This window comes from Pelophylax lessonae (genome assembly GCF_965119305.1).
Source record: "Pelophylax lessonae genome assembly, chromosome: 3".
In the NCBI taxonomy this organism is placed as follows: Eukaryota; Metazoa; Chordata; class Amphibia; order Anura; family Ranidae; genus Pelophylax; species Pelophylax lessonae.
The window spans coordinates 18,343,057-18,360,615 of record NC_138770.1 but is presented as its reverse complement, the minus strand read 5'-3'; the positions used below and the strand labels follow the sequence as shown (position 1 = coordinate 18,360,615).

The 17,559-nt window shown below is 45.6% G+C and overlaps 2 protein-coding genes across 2 annotated transcripts in view; both read right to left on the bottom strand.

Moving 5' to 3' along the window:
- LOC309550239 (uncharacterized protein) overlaps window positions 1-17,559 on the bottom strand; it is a gene marked incomplete at both ends in the record, with an annotated part of 1,760,330 nt that overhangs the window by 1,424,590 nt on the left and 318,181 nt on the right.
- LOC309548787 (uncharacterized protein) lies at window positions 10,175-17,356 on the bottom strand (the record flags this gene model as incomplete). The annotated part of the gene is made up of 2 exons (XM_082248731.1): window positions 10,175-11,367; window positions 17,347-17,356. The coding sequence occupies 2 exons, from the start codon at window positions 17,354-17,356 to the stop codon at window positions 10,175-10,177; spliced, it is 1,203 nt and encodes a 400-aa protein (XP_082104857.1).

Genomic DNA, 17,559 nt, shown 5'->3' with positions numbered 1-17,559 from the left:
TTCTTGTCGGCTTACAACGGTCGTTCCCTTTGGCTGCGGGGTCCGGTCAGCAATTGTGATATGGAATTGTTCACGGATGCTGCGGGTTCCACAGGCTATGGCGCGTACCTCCGGGAGCATTGGAGCGCGGAGCGTTGGCCGGATGCGTGGCGTGAGGTGGGGTTCTTGCGGAATCTAGTTCTATTGGAGCTCTTTCCCGTCATTGTTTCGGTGGAATTGTGGGGGGGTGGTTTTCCGGAATAAGAAGGTGCGTTTGAATTGTGATAACATGGGAGTGGTGCAGGTTATCAACAGGCTGTCTGTTGCTTCCCCGCCGGTGGTGCGGTTGTTGCGCCACCTTGTTTTACGTTGTTTACAGTTGAATGCTTTCTTGTATGCTGTTCATGTTCCTGGCGTGACCAACACGTTGGCGGATTCTTTGTCTCGTTTTCAGATGGACAGGTTCCGGGAGTTGGCGCCGGCAGCGGAGCAACGGGGGGAGCCTTGTCCATCGGAGCTGTGGGACATTGCGCTGGGGTCGTAGCCGAATTGGTCAGGAGATCGTTGAGTGACGGAACTTGAGCAGCTTATTCTAAGGTATGGCAGGAGTGGCGGGCTTTGGCGGATCGGACGGGCATGGGCCGGGTGAGTATGGGCTCTCGCTCTCTTTTGTTGTATTTTGTGTGTGCTTGAATTTTGAGCAAGGGGTGTCGGCGTCAGCCATCAATCGCAAGTTGGCGGGCTTGGCATTCTTGTTTAAAATGTCAAGTGTACCGGATTTTACCAAGGATTTTATGGTCAGGCTGGCCTTAAAAGGTTATAGGAAGGGTTCTAGGCGGCCGGACGGTCGCCGCACGGTTTCCTTTTGTTTGCTGGGCGAGCTGGTGAGACAGGTGAGTTGTACATGTTCCTTGGGGTACGAGTCGCTCTTGTTTACTGCGGCCTTTGTTTTGGCCTTTTATGGGGCGTTTCGCATTGGGGAGCTGGTCAGTCCTTCTAAGGGTGTTCAGGGAGGCCTGCTGGATGGAGAGGTGAGTTGTTCGGATACGGCCGTGGTGATTTATCTTCGGCGTTCCAAGACTGACCAGGTGGGCAGAGGTAGGTATGTGCGGTTGTACCGGGTGCGGTGTTCACCTCTTTGCCCGGTCACCGTGGTGGAGGAATTTAGAAGGGTGCGCCCCCCGTTGGGGGGTTCCTTCCTGGTACACGGGGATGGATCGGCGCTGTCCAGGTTTCAGTTTGTCTCGGTGTTCCGGCGTTGCCTATCCGAGCTGGGGTACGAAGCCTGCGATTACTCTTCTCACTCCTTCCGCATTGGGGCGGCCAGATGGGGTGTGGATGAAGCTACTTTGAAGCGGATAGGCAGGTGGGAATCTAATCGTTTTAAGTTGTATGTTTGTTCTCATTTGGCTTAGTTGGGGTCCTGGGGGCATGGGGTGGCCGTGTTTGCTGGTCTGTTTGTCATTGTTTTCTACTATTCTTTCATTACAGAAGGAGCTGCCTGCCTCGTGTGGATCTTGGGGCATTCGTTTGTGTTTTGGGGTGCTAGGCGGGCTGAAGTGCGGCCCAATGGGCGGCAGTTGGGCTTTTCTAGGGTGGAGGCTACAATCAGGTGGATAGGTGTGCCAGGCTTGCTTTGGTGCAGGGTCCTGCTGGAAGTGCATCATTTTGCCCGGCTGGACAGGGCGCCTGGCATCCTGGTGATTGCCTGGGGGGCAATGATTTGGGTGTCCGGTCTATGCGACATCTCATTCGGGACATTAAGTTTGATTTTCTCAGGCTGCGGACCTCTTTTCCCGATATGATTGTGATTTGGTCAGAGATTGTTGGCCGTACCTCGTGGCGTTTCGCGAGGTCGGTCGCGAGGCTGAACAAGGCACGGATCAAGGTCAATTCGGCAGTCAGCAGTTTTGTCGCTAGAAATGGGGGGCTGGTGGTCAGACACCGGGAACTGGAGGTGGATACCTGGCGGTATCTGCGGAGTGACAGGGTGCACTGAATGCGGTGGGGACTGATATGTGGTTCCTCGGCATTCAGGATGGGATCCAACGTGCTTTGCGTTTGTGGAGGGGCTCGCAGGTGTAAGGTTTTACACCTGTGCGCTGTGGCGGTTGGGGGTCTTTGGAGGCGGTAAACAGTTTTGGTACAGTGCATAGGGTGATCCATCTAAGGTATGGAGCCCTCTAGTGTATCCCGGTTAATAGTGGATTAACGGGAAGTGGTAACAAGGAGGTATCAGTGGTGAAGTGGGTTTGTCCCCGAGCTGGTGTTGCGCGGCTGGGGACCGTTGAAGTATTTTTACACTGATACATATTTAATTGGAATTTTTGGTGCCTCCCAAGACCAACAACTTTTCATGTGATACTGGTTTATTTAAGGTTTATGTTTTAAAAAAATGTTATTTGGTTATTTGTTAATAAAATGGCCTACTGGGCCACTTTTTCTCCAGCCTGGTGTCACTAGTATTTTGTTCAGGATTATGGGAATGGTGGGTAAGGTTAATACAGGGAGAGGCCTCGGTAATACCCTAATCAAGACAGGCCCGAAGCAAAAAAAAAAATAAGCGCAGGGCCTCATGATGGGGGTACAGGGCCATGGTCAGTTAAGGGTTAAGGTGCGAGGATCAGCTAGAGGTCAAGGTCAGGGATTGGGCAGTCTGTAGGTAGGTGGGCCCTTACAGTCAGGGAACAGTGGTGGGTGCTTACAGTGCATCACATTACCTCGAGGGAAGCAGAGAAGAACGGATCCCCGCCCTCCCGCCCTGGAGTTTCGCTTGTGTGTCATGTTGTTTAAAAAAAAGAAAAACAGATAATGATGAAAGAAAGATAGAGTGCGAACAGTACATATATGTATATGTTGAAGGGGAGGTGGGTTGTTGGTTGGTCATGTTATTATTTTGTTGTGGCAGTTGGGGGTCTTTGGAGGCTGTAAACAGTTTTGGTACAGTGCATAGGGTGATCCATCTAAGGTATGAAGCCCTCTAGTGTATCCCGGTTAATAGTGGATTAACAGGAAGTGGTAACAAGGAGGTATCAGTGGTGAAGTGGGTTTGTCCCCGAGCTGGTGTTGCGCGGCTGGGGACCGTTGAAGTATTTTTACACTGATACATATTTAATTGGAATTTTTGGTGCCTCCCAAGACCAACAACTTTTCATGTGATACTGGTTTATTTGTGCAGTACTGGAGGCCATATCTCCAGAAGGATATAGATACTCTAGAGAGAGTTCAGAGAAGAGCTACTAAACTAGTACATGGATTGCAGGAAAAAACTTACCAGGAAAGGTTAAAGGACCTTAACATGTATAGCTTGGAAGAAAGAAGAGACAGAGGGGATATGATAGAAACTTTTAAATACATAAAGGGAATCAACTCGGTAAAGGAGGAGAGCATATTTAAAAGAAGAAAAACTACCACAAGAGGACACCGTTTTAAATTAGAGGGGCAAAGGTTTAAAAGTAATATGAGGAAGTATTACTTTACTGAGAGAGTAGTGGATGCATGGAATAACCTTCCTGCAGAAGTGGTAGCTGTAAATACAGTGAAGGAGTTTAAGCATGCATGGGATAGGCATAAGGCTATCCTTCATACAAGATAGGGCCAGGGAATATTCATAGGATTCAGATATATTGGGCAGACTAGATGGGCCAAATGGTTCTTATCTGCCGACACATTCTATGTTTCTATGTTTCTATGTTAAGGTTTATGTTGTAAAAAAATGTTATTTGGTTATTTGTTAACCACTTTACCACTAGAGCATTTTGCTGTCTTATGTCTGGGCCACTTTTTGCGATTCGGCGCTGTGCGACTTTAACTGACAATTGCGCGGTCGTGCGACACCATACCCAAACGAAATTGACGTCCTTTTTTTCCCACAAAGAGAGCTTTCTTTTGGTGGTATTTGATCACCTGTGCAATTTTTACTTTTTGCGCTATAAACAAAAAAAGAGCGTAAATTTTGAAAAAACAACAATATTTTTTCACATTTTTTTATATGAAATTCCCCCCAAAAAAATGTAAAAATCAAAATGTTTTACATTTTTGGCCAATTTGTTTTCTGCTACCTATGTTTGGTAAAAAAATTCACAATAAGCGTATTTTGATTGGTTTGCGCAAAAGTTATTGCGTTTACTAACAAAGGGAAAGATTTCTGTCATTTTTGGTGTTTTTTTTTTTAACGCGTAATGGCGGCGATCTACGATTTTTTTGCGGGACTGCGACATTGCGGCTGACAGATCGGACCCTTGACTGACATTTTTGACACTTTTGGGGGTACCAGTGACATTACTGCAGTAATCAGTGCTATATATATATGCACTGTTACTGTAAAAATGACACTGGCAGGGAAGGGGTTAATTGTATTGGAGAGGGAGGGGTTAATGTATGCCTGGTGCTTACTGACGTGTGGGGGGGGGAGGTGACTGTGTGAGCCAGGGACAGATCGGATGTTCAGCTATGCTGAACACTCCGATCTGTCACTCCCTGTCACTTGGGAGATCCGCCCGCTTGTGTTTACACAGGCGGGCGGATCTCCACACTAGATCCCCGACAATCGGGAAAGAGCGGCGGCGATCGCCGCTGCTCCTCCCCTGGCCCGACTCCCGCTGTGACTGAATACAGCGGGAGCGAGCCTCCGGCGGCGCGCGAGCGCCGCCCACAAGGGGGAGTGTCTGACGATGTAGGTCTACGTCGTCAGACGGGAACGAGCCACTTTGCCGCAGTAGTACTACGGTACTCAGTAGTAAAGTGGTTAATAAAATGGCCTACTGGGCCAATTTTTCTCCAGCCTGGTGTCACTAGTATTTTGTTCAGCATTATGGGAATGGTGGGTAAGGTCAATACAGGGAGAGGCCTCGGTAATACCCTAATCATGAACCCCTTACGGGTTTTTCTCACCCAGCAATCAAACAACTGTTACACTGTCTTTATTTGACAGCTTATGAGACTTTAGCAGCCGTAGTTTGAATTGCGATTTTTTTTTTAATTACTACATAGATTGAGTAGCAATTATATATGTTATAATATTTATTTTCTTAACAATATGGAGTTCTCCCCTGCACCGTGTCTGTTTATCATGGATTTATTTCTTACTGTGACAGGTCCTTCTGCTGCAGCCTAATCCTTCTATGCTGTGGCTGCTCTATGCAGGGTATAGCTGGAGGGGGGCAGCGTCTTCCTTACTGATACTGTATTCTAATGAAGGCCCTGACCCTGCAAATCTCCCGACCTTTCTGACACTCTGGGTTTGGACATTTCTTACTGTACCCCAATGGTGGCCCTGACCCTGCAAGTCTTCCAACCCCTCTGACATCCTGGGTTCAGACATTTCTTACTGTATGTGATATGTATAAGGTATACTGCGCTAACCAAAAGTGACTAGAAAACCTAATAAAGTGCTATAGTGATTTTAAATGCTGCGATAACTCACATACATCAAACCATAAATTAGTGCATATTACTGTGCATAATTATCAATATAATATATAAATATATAAATATGCAATAATAAATTATAAGTCCATAAGAATTACTAATAAAAACGTGCTATAAACCATGTGCAATATTAAAAAAGTGATAATAAATTGCTTCAATAAAAAAGTGATGAATTGCTTCAAAATAAGTCCTTGATATTGCTTAGAAAAGTGCAAAAAGTGCTATAGTCTTATAGGTGCAAGTAATTGCTGGTATAGTGATGTCTGCGCCCCTCCGCTCCACCGCAAAGTGATATTGGTAAGGTAGCTCAATTACCAGATGTCGTGGATTCCTTTGGCGTACGCCGCTCCAACTTTGATGGGTGAATGGGATCCTTGAAGTACTGGTGAAGGTTTAAGATGAAAGAAAAAAGAAGCTCCTCATCGTATAGAAGGTTAACCACCTTTATTTATACACTTCACACGATCATCCAATAAAAATTTCCATAATAAAACTTCCTTAAAACACTGCAGTAAGACTGTTCACTCCAAAAGCATCAAACGATAGTGTCACGGCAAACTGTGCAAATGCAAACCATCAGAAAAACAACTGTTCTGGCTGAGTCCTTGCTCTAGCCGTTTCTGAGTGCCTGTGTAGCCTCGCGGCTGGTATGACAGGGTGCTGCTGTGTAGACAACCGCGAGGTGTACCGTTCCCGGAAGTGACACCTCGGCGTGCGGTCCAGCAGACTACTCAGAGTGAGGCAACGTGCGTACCAACTTGACGCGTTTCGTCAGAGATGTGACGTTTTCGGAAGTGGAACGCACGTTACATGTCAAGAGATTTTATACAGAAGACCGGAACCATATCCGCCTATCTACCCGCCTTTTTGGCAGCATCCCTATTCGAACCGGAAGTGTTTCACGGTGTCTATAATCTCAGACTAGCCTCCATTACATTATGGTAGACTCATTATGTTTAACCCTATGTGTGTATCAAATTATAATTAGGTTCCAACTATCGCTATTTGGATACCATACAATCGTCAGAGTGACAACTTTATTATATACTATTAAAAACAAATATTACTTCCATCTAAATATCATGGCTTACCCTCTTTTGTATCATTTGGAAAAAAAAATTTTATGACCCTGCAAGTCTCCCGACCTTTCTGACATCCTGGGTTCAGACATTTCTTACTTTAGCCCAATGGTTGCCCTGACCCTGCAAGTCTTCCAACTTCTCTGACACCCTGGGTTCAGACATTTCTTACTGTACCCCAATGGTTGCCTGGACCCTGCAAGTCTCCAACCCCTCTGACACCCTGGGTTCAGACATTTCTTACTGTACCCCAATGGCTGCCCTGACCCTGCAAGTCTCCCAACCCCTCTGACAACCTGGGTTCAGACATTTCTTACTATACCCCAATGATTGCCCTGACCCTACAAGTCTCGTGACCCCTCTGACACGCTGGGTTCAGACATTTTCTACTGTACCCCCTATTTGCCCTGACCCTACAAGTCTCCCGACCCCTCTGACACCCTGGGTTCAGACTTTTCTTAGTGTACCTCTGTTGTGTTTTACGTTTGAGAATATTATTCTGAACAAAGTAGAACGAGTTATTTTTAATCGATTAATTTATTTTTAACAGCATATACCAATCATAGTGAATACAGACTACAGTAGGGAATATATAAATTTATTCATAAGACATGTATTCACAATAAATAGTTAGATATGGGTGACAAAAAAATATAATCTCACATAAAATACAAACTTAATGATAACGCTAGTTGAATAGGTTTGGCTCAGAAATACAAATCAAAGGACAGGATTACTTTTTCCCAGAAGGAGTAAAAACCATATATCAAGAGTTCTATATATCAGACAAAGTTGTCTGCGAATTGCGTAGCCAACAGTCACTTCGCTGCAGTTGGAGTGAGAACAGACTATGCAAAACGTGAGACTAATTCACTAATATAGCGCTAAACCAAGAATGGAAAAATTTTATAAAAAACAAAAATAATGTTTAGAGAAAAATCTACAATGGTTGTTACAACTGGGAAGGTAATCTAAATATCCTGAGCATACGATTATAGCATACAAGGAAACAAAAATCAAAGAATCAATAATGCATAATTACCATTTCAAAATGGCTGCTGGCTCAAAATGATCGTTTACCAGAGTCCTGAGATGGCTGCCTTTCCCAAAATGGTGGCTGGTTAGGGAGGAGCTTGCGTCCTTAAAGTTTTTCAGAGTGTCAGGCATAGAATGAAGGTGAAGTAAGATGGAGTATGATGAGTGTGTATGGGTGGATGTGTGTGTCTCTATGTCTCGTCTGGGTTCCTTTATATATTGTATAGGACAAAAAGGCCATAAAAATTACAATGAGCGGAACCCAGAAGGTGGAACTTCTTTCCATTGGTTGGGGTCAATAACCATTAACTGGTTGAGTAATTATGCAATACCTCTACTAACCACCATGTATGTCAGGGAGCAAAAATCTTTGATAGAAGTTACTACATTAATTTATAGTAATAAAAAAAAAATGAGATTCTGTCCATATTCTCACTGTGCCGGCATGGTCATCTGATATTTCTGTAATATCTCTTTGAAAGGTTCAGTTCTGGTAATGCCATTTAATGAATATGCATATTAATATCATATATATATATATAATTAAGAATAAGTGACTTACTTATAGATTATCTAAATTGATACACAATAACCTGGGATTATAATTGTTTGACACATGTGATGTATTCAATCAGAAGGTTATCTACTAGAGAATTATTATGCTAGTAAATAATATATTCATGACATGGTCTGGGATCTACAATATGAAATAATCTAATTTAATCATCAGCTACTATTTAACTGATATAATATAATCTTCAATGGAGGATTGTCCATATAACCATCTTTCCATATCCCATCTTGGTATATGATGGAACAAGAAGGTTGTAGATGCTTATGATTATATTAAATTCATTTAAAAATACAGTTGGAATAAGTCTAAGTTAATTACCAGAAAATTAACCAAAAACTTTCTTCCCATGGCTCCTTTGTTGTTTATTTTTCCATAGTTGAAACAATGGTGTGTTAGTTAGGTAATCCATGATACAGCTGTCCTTGGGGAACCTGTTAGGATCTGCTATTGTATGGAAAATAACTCATGGCCAGGACACAATGTTTTATGGCTTCTTCAAATATATTCTCTTTTCAAGACCAGAGAATATAGTCGTTATCTCCAGGGTTAGTCAACAACGGCTTACCACTTTTCAACAACGAACAATGGAAACTACAAACCGGAGTCTTTTATTGAGTTTCTAGTGAAGGCCATAAATTGAACTTTGTCTCTGGGGTCATGCAGTTCATAATTCTTCACATGCAATATGAAAAATATGCCTATTACCATTACCATAGTCCTGACAACCCCCTACCCTGATCATTGGTATTTTTAGATATTTATTGCTGTGCGCCACTATCTCCTTCCTCCATTATCAGATACAAGGGATCTCCATCTTCCCTACTAATAGAACGGTGATCTGCCTTGTTTACATTGGTGGACAACTGTTCTGCCTCTCTCGGGAATGATTGCCGGGTACCAACGGACACGGCATCCACCGGGCCCACTGATTGGCTCCTGCTGTGTCCAGCGGAAGCTGGGTGCCGGTGGTGCGTGTGCACACCCCAGACCCGGAAAAGCAGATGACTTACAGGTATGTGATTCTGTGCTCAACGGCTGCCCTACCGCAGTACATGTATGTGGGGTAGTCAGAGAAAAAAGTCTCCCTGATAAAGAGGCTATGACCTGGTGGATTACATGCGGAACTCCTGGGCCCAGCTGAGGACATTTAAGACCTCCTGTGCCCAGCTGAGGACATTTAGGGCCTCCTGTGCCCAGCTGAGGACATTTAGGGCCTCCTGTGCCCAGATGAGGACATTTAGGGCCTCCTGTGCCCAGCTGAGGACATTTAGGGCCTCCTGTGCCCAGCTGAGGACATTTAGGGCCTCCTGTGCCCAGCTGAGGATATTTAGGGCCTCCTGTGCCCAGCTCAGGACATTTAGGGCCTCCTGTGCCCAGCTCAGGACATTTAGGGCCTCCTGTGCCCAGCTCAGGACATTTAGGGCCTTAAGATTGAAGATGTGGTGGATGTCTCCTTTTGGTTTGGGAACTGTGATAAGAGTAGAACTCCTGGAACTCTTCTGGCCCCAGACCTGGAAATGCAGATGACGTACAGGTACGTGATTCTGCGCCGAACGGCCACCCTGCTGCAGTGCATGTACATGAACATGAAAACGGAGCCTCTAATATAAGTGTTAATTCTTTTACGTTTGAAACGTACATAAGGAGTGAAACATTTCCCGCACTCTGAACATGAAATAGGACGCTCGCCCGTATGAACTTTCTGGTTTCTGCGAAATAAACCTTTGCTTGGAAAACATTTCCCACACTCATAACATTAAAAAGGCGCTCACCTGTGTGTAAGTAGGTGTTCTTTCTTAGTGAAACATTTTCCACACTCTGCACATGAATAAAGACACTCGCCTCTATGAACTTTCTGGTGTCTAACAGGTAAACGTTTGAGCGCAAAACAATTCCCGCACTCTGAACATGAATAGGGAGGCTCACCTATGTGTATTCTCTAAAGGCTAGGAAAGTTTCCTTTACTATTAAAACATTTCCCACACTCTGAACATGAATAGGAAGGCTCACCTGTGTGTATTCTCTAAAGGCTAAGAAGGTTTCCTTTATTATTAAAAAATTTCCCGCACTTTAAACATTAACAGGGAAGCTCTCCCCTGTGGATTCTCTGATGGCGAAGAAGGTTTCCTTTACGATTAAAACATTTCCCGCACTCTGAACATGAATAAGGACGCTCACCTGTGTGTATTCTCTGATGCAAAAGAAGAGTTCCTTTATCATTGAAACATTTCCCGCACTCTGAACATGAATAGGGACGCTCACCTGTGTGTATTCTCTGATGCCTAAGAAGGTTTTTTTTATGATTAAAACATTTCCCGCACTCTGAACATGAATAGGGATGCTCACCTGTGTGTATTCTCTGATGGACAAGAAGGTGTCCTTTATGAATAAAATATTTCCCACACTCTAAACATAAATAGGGACGCTCACCTGTGTGTATTCTCTGATGCAAAAGAAGAGTTCCTTTCTCATTGAAACATTTCCCGCACTCTGAACATGAATAGGGACGCTCACCTGTGTGTATTCTCTGATGCTTAAGAAGGTTGTTTTTATCATTAAAACATTTCCCGCACTCTGAACATGAATAGGGATGCTCACCTGTGTGTATTCTCTGGTGGCTAAGAAGGTGTCCTTTATGAATAAAACATTTCCCGCACTCTAAACATAAATAGGGACGCTCACCCGTGTGTTTTCTCTGATGTCTAAGAAGGCTTACTTTACGATTAAAACATTTCCCGCACTCTGAACATGAATAGGGACGCTCACCCGTGTGTTTTCTCTGATGTATAAGAAGGCTTACTTTTTGATTAAAACATTTCCCGCACTCTGAACATGAATAGGGATGCTCTACTGTGTGTATTCTCTGATGCCTAAGAAGGTTTCCTTTATCATTAAAACTTTTCCCGCACTCTGAACATGAATAGGGATGCACACCTGTGTGTATTCTCTGATGGGTAAGAAGGTGTCCTTTACGAATAAAAGATTTCCCGCACTCTGAACAAGAATAGGGACGCTCACCTGTGTGTATTCTCTGATGGCTAAGAAGGTTTCTTTTATCATTAAAATATTTCCCGCACTCTGAACATGAATAGGGACGCTCTACTGTGTGTATTCTCTGGTGACTAAGAAGGCTTTCTTTACGAATAAAACCTTTCCCGCACTCTGAACATGAAAAGGGAAGCTCCCCTGTGTGTATTCTCTGGTGCCTAAGAAAGGTTCCTTTCTGTTTAAAACATTTCCTACACTCTGAACATGAGAATGAATTCTCTCCTGTATGGTATAAAGAAGATTCCCTGAGATGAGATGGTTTCCCGCACCCGTTGGCACTGTCAGATATTAGAGGACTATGTGAAGTATCAGGAGATTCCAATGATCTCCTCCAATGGTGAGGTCTGTCATGTATATTATGAGGAACGGGATTTACTTCTGGAGAAGATGCCATGTCATTATCTTCTGTAGTCACATCTTCCTCCGATGTCCTTCTATTCCTACCACAGAGTCCGTCTGTCAGAAGACAAGAAAAATTACCAAGAGTTTTCCACACTCATATACACTGCTCAACACTTTATAATCAGAGTACAGCATCAAGTCAGGGAAACTCCTGGGATATTCATCGGGTCAGTGAAGTAGCAGAGGGGGTTGTTACCAACAGGTGCACTAGATGGATGGGCAACAATGAGACGACCTCCAAAACAGGAATGGTTTTACAGGTGGAGGCCACTGACATTTTCCCTACTCATCTTTTCTTAGTGTTTTTTTATTTTAAATCAGAAAAAGTTTTATTATAAAGAAAGAAAAGTCCATTCCATTCGGTACACAATATTTCCGCTTTGTACAGTCATAGACACAGCGATCGTAACCTCCATATATAGTCACTCCTGCATGGTTCCATTCACCACCTCCACTGACTCCACCCACTCCCCCAACATCTCACTGACTCCACCCACTCCCCCAACATCTCATTGGCCTGCCCCTTATCCCGTTCCCTCCTGTTTATTCATTCCTAGGACTAATCCTACAGGAGTTAGGGAGAGTGGGATGAAGAGTCAAGTTCAAAGTGGTGGTTGCCAGCGGCAACGGATGGACTTTTGTTGGGACTGTAATCTGCTTTCAAGAAATGTGCAGGAGAGTTAGAGAAGAAGAGTTGCATCACGCTATACAAATGCTTAACAGTGAATGATGCAAGTGTGGAGGGAGAAAATGACGGCCCAGGGCACGTGGATCGGTGTGTCGGGGGCCATGTTTGTGCCAGTGCTATAGAGAAAAATGTTGACCGTGCAATTAATGACAGCGGGACACTTTTCCAAGACAGTATGGCGAGAGTTGTCGGTACAAATGCTATGAAGAAGAATGTCGGCCATGCAATGTCTGACAGTGGGACAATTCTCCAAAATAGCAAAGGGGGGTCAGTTGGCCTGGAGAGATGGAGGTGCAGCTGAGTCCCAGGTACAGACAAGGATGGCGGATGCGTGTGGATTGAAGACCACAATCTGCTTTACAGTGATTTTCATGCTGGCTGAGCTGAGTTGGAGTGGCAATGAAAAGGTTACTGTACCGCGCTGGAAAGCGGGCGCTGGAGAGATCTGCCTATCAGGAGGAGCCACCGCCAAAGAATCAGCTAATCTGGAGTTGTGGGCGGAGACACCGCCCACGCACAGCCAATCTGGAAAGAGGAAGGGGGTCTATAAATTACTTCTGCCTTTGGGTGTAGCTGAGAGGGAGACACGTGTGTGGAGAAGCAAGATGGCGAGTGGCGGAGTAAGCCCGAGCGCGGAGGCTATTCCACATGTTGGCGGAGATCCTGTGGAGCAGACAAGAATGCCGACATCGGCCCTGTGGGACACCGGGGTGTGATTGGTGCCCGATAGAAGACTGGCGTTGTGTACCAGAGCAGGCGTGGAACACTTGGGCCTGGTATGTAGTCAATGCCTGAATGTTACCATACGGATGCAAGGGTGGGGCCAGTGCGGGCACTGTGGCAATCTGCTGCTGCGGGCGGGGAAGAGTGAAAAACAGACCAGGAGACTGAATGTGACATGGGAGACCGGGGTCACTCGTGCTCGGTTGGCCTCTTAATCAGGACTCTGGGCAGAGGAAGAGGAGTGCTCAGGGTGCTGATGGAACTGGGCTCAGTGACATCTGCCAGTGCTACAGTGTGCCACACGAGAGAAACCTGTACTTCCGAGGCTGTGTGCATGCAGGTAGTGAGGGCCGGGGAGCGGCCACCTGATGTACAGAAGACTGCAGTGGCAGACACCAGGTCTGCTCCAACAAAGGCAAAGGGGAGTCAATGGCCTGCGGTGACCAGGGCTGTGAGTGTGAGCAGCGAGGAAGAGGCCGGGGTCATTTATGTGGGGTCTCCTAGTTTTCAGCATCGCTACAGATCCTTGGAGGAGGGGATCGATGTCTGGAAATCAGAGGAAGAAACCGAGTGGGACTGGGGGTCGAATGAACGGAGCAGTTCGGCCAGTCCAAGTGTTCCTGATGAGGAGACTAGAGATTCTGTGATACGTGGACAGTGTGCTAAGAATCTGGGGTTCTGTGAGGCCTACTCTAACCGGGTCCCAGATCTATCCCTCCTCGGACCTATGCCCGGGCTCAGGAACAAAATGAGGCCTATGCGTCTCTCATCATTAAGGAGGAGACCCTGTATTCCCCACCTGGGAGAGGCAACAGACAAACCGTCCCCAGGTTCTCCAGACTACAACGGCTGATACAGAGGAAGGTGGCCTTAGAATATGGATATGATTATCCTTATGTTCCAAGGGAGATTGAGGCCAGGAGAGAGGCTTGGTGTGACGAGGCTGTGTGGGACTTCCTTTATATCCCAAAACCCCACCGCAACCAGTCAAAGCCGGAGTTATGGAAAACCTTCCAATCTGTAAAGGCTAATTGGAACTTTGGGCGCGCCATCTATATAGACGGAGTGGAGGTTCACCACCCAGACAGATCTGGCCAGTCATGGTCCATCCGTGTAAAAGACTCAAAGGGGAAAGGTGTGCGAATCCCACATCCTGACTACTATTGCTAAGGACACAGGATGCTGAGTTTTGTGAGGCTGGCTAGCCTGAGTTTGCTTACTTGCTTACAGAAGAAGATGGGCTGGAGAGCCGAATGTAAAGTGTACAGTGATGTTTCAAGTTTCACCTTTGTTGCTAGGGCCCAAGCCCTATTTCCAATACCCCTTTCCCTTCTATCCTTGCAAAAGGGATTGGGAAATCTACAATTACCACTGCTAAGTGGTTCCACTAAAGAGGGCCAACCCTCCAACTTTAAAGAAGAAGAGACCCTTACTAAAGGAGGACTCTAGTGATACTATAACTGTGCTAAAAAGGAGATCCTTTGGGCCATCGGGCCAGGATCATGTAACACCTCAAGATAAAAGGACACTCTGTGGAGTCGTTAGGTCATCGGGCTGAAGAGGAGAATTCTTTGCAAAGTGACTCTTTTTACAAAGATGCCTTGTGAAGATTCTATTGGGCCAACGACCCAGTAATGTAACTTTGTTGGGTTGCTACCCAGGGAGAACGGGTAGTGGCCTGAGGTCTCTTCAGTGGGGGGTGCCCTAGTGCCAGGGGCCCTTGAAGAGACTGTTAACACCCACAAGTCGGACAGGTTGCTCAGGCTCCAGCAAATACCTTGTCCTTAAGAAGACATGTAGCCTTGGTGCTACAGGTGTGAGGGACACTGTGAGCATCAGTCGGATGGACTCCACATGTCTTCGAGAACTTATGGGCGTGGCTGAAATGGAAGAAGAGTCAGTGCCCGGGTGCTAAAGGGACTGTGTCTGTTTCAGTCACTCATTGTGGCTAGAAGGTAGATAGTTAGCTTGACAGGGTTTGGTTTTTACCTGTACAGGAGTGGAGCTGAACGCCTAGTCAAGCCTACCGGAAGTGATATCTGCCAGGATGTGTAGCTAGGGATCTTGGGTGAGAAGGTCGCCTCTGAGTAGAGGGCATTCTCACTATATTAGGTAGAATGTTGTTAATATGCAAATGTTGGAAGTGCTAACCTTTAATTCTTCCTTTGCAGGATGTCTGGGTCTGGCAAGGCCCTCCATTTGTGAAAAGTGAATGTTATCGTTAGCTAGTTAATCAGGTTGACATGTTACCCACTCAAGCAGAGTTTTGTTTGATGGGGGGTGCATTAAGTTGTTTTGTGAATATTTGTACAGCATATCTATATTTTTCTACATAATTTATTATATGTACATTTGTTATTTCCCTTTTCCCCCTTTCCCAGGTTTGTGGTATACTCCGTTTATTTTTGTAGGAAATTTTTGTAGGGGGAGGCTGCCCCAGAGCCAGTGAGGACATGGCTCGTTTGGTGGGGGGTGGATGTAGCACCCTCCTAGTCAGGTGCTAGAGAGTGAGTATAGTTTTGGCTCTGTCTGCCTATCAGAGGGGCAGCAGGTAAATTCTATATTGCACTCTGCTTATCAGGGAGCAGGATCTGGGAGTTAGGTCTGCTCAGTGTGCCCAGTGTGTGATTCATCTGGTCTAAGGGAGTGTCCCCAGCTAATCCAATGGGGAGGAACATTGGATGCTGGAGGAAACCTGGCCAATAACACACAGGCTTTTGATATAGCCCCAGGGATTGGCACAGATGGGTTGTCTCTGTGAATTGTGGGGCAGGGTATAAAAAGCCAACGGCACATGAGGTAGAGGTCTTTTGGCGGGAAGCAAAGTCCCAGAAGCAGGGTGATGGCTGCCTCCTCTTCTGCAGCAGTTGGTGATGGTCACAGGCAGTTGGCCTGATGAACCAGTGGAGAGGATCTGAACCCAGAGGTCCAGGAGAGCTGATTGGAGGAGTTGGGGCACTGCGAGAATCTGGAAAAACTGTATTGTGAGTACAGAGGATCTTGCAAAGGGGTCTGCCCAGGAAGGGGACCACTCCAGAGTTTATAGTCAGTGGATGGGTGTCAGCTAGTACAGAGAAAGGGGGTACTGGGGGAGTACCCTGAATAGAAACACAAATAGGAACACTTACCTCAGCTTCATTCAAGTGGCAGGATGAAGTAGCGGCCTTGCCACATTCTCAAGCTAGAAATCCTCTGAATTGTGAATTGTTCAACGGTTGAAGTATCCCACTCATCCCTTCTCCTATCCCAATATGAAATAAAACCACAAAAACAACTACCCCTAGACTGATCATTGACTGAGCTAAGAACATAAAGTGTTAAGATTTCTGCACGTTCTGCAAGCAGTTGCTACAGGTAACCCAAGGGAATCCTTAAAGTGTGAAAATTCAGCAGTCCTATAGGGAGCAGTGCTACACCTTATATACCTTTCATTTATTCAAGAAGACTGCCAGGCTGGGGGGGGGGGGGGGGGCGTGGCATCCGGGGCGTCCCTTGGCTCTTTCCAACCACAACCTGCCCCCTACTACTTACCCTCCCCTCTATTGGGTGAAAATTTGGGTGGTTTCACCCATCTTCACGCTCAACTTTCTCCCCATCCTAAACAAAGTCCACATTCTATAAGATAAATTGAATTCTGGCCTCCATTCATGGTTTGGAAGATGAAACGTTATTAAAATGTGCATACTCCCTAAGTTCCTATACCTCTTTCAAGCACTTCCAATATTCATCTCTTCACATTACTTTAAACAAGATGACACCCTACTAGTGGATTTTATCTGGGCACATAAGCGACCTAGGCTATGTAGGAGACTACTCTTGCTTAAACGAGTAGGTGGACTGGCAGTTCCGGACTTATGCAAGTACTGTCAGACTACACAATTGGGGAGACTCAGACTGGTGTTGTCATGGTGAAGCGAAGCTTTGGCCCAGACTAGAACAGGCCCAATGCGACATACCCATCCATAGAGCTTCATCGTGCCACCATTCACTACCAGACTCCATAAGACGCCATCCCCTCATAGGTCACACGATAAGAACCTGCTCTAAATTATTCACACAACTTTCACTTTCCCCGACACACTTACCACTGACACCCATACTGGGGAATCCCCAGTTTACCCCAGGCTACCAAGATAAAACATTCAGGACCTTGATGGAGTCAGGCTATTTCCAAGCCTCCCATTTTTCAACATCATCTAGTTGGCCTGCACTCAAAGACCTCATGGACTCCTCGGGACCCTACTGTCTAGATTTCTGAAAGGCATTGCAACTCTATAAACTTCTTAAACTCATTGCCACCCTTCGAAGAACAATGCTCTCAAGACAGAATACTGACACAGGTAATACCCACGACCTATGCATTACTGATGACACCCCAGGGGACTTACCAACCCCCATTCTTAGCTAAGAGGGAACGAGATTTAGACTGTAACTTTAATCAAGACCAACAAAATCACATCATTCCATTTACATTTACATCATCCATCTGCATGTAAATACAACAAACCAACTTCAAACTCCTAACAAGGTGGTACGGCACGCTGTCAAGGTTGAGCAGATTCTTCCCCACACTCACCGATCAGTGCTGGAGATGCCAGGAA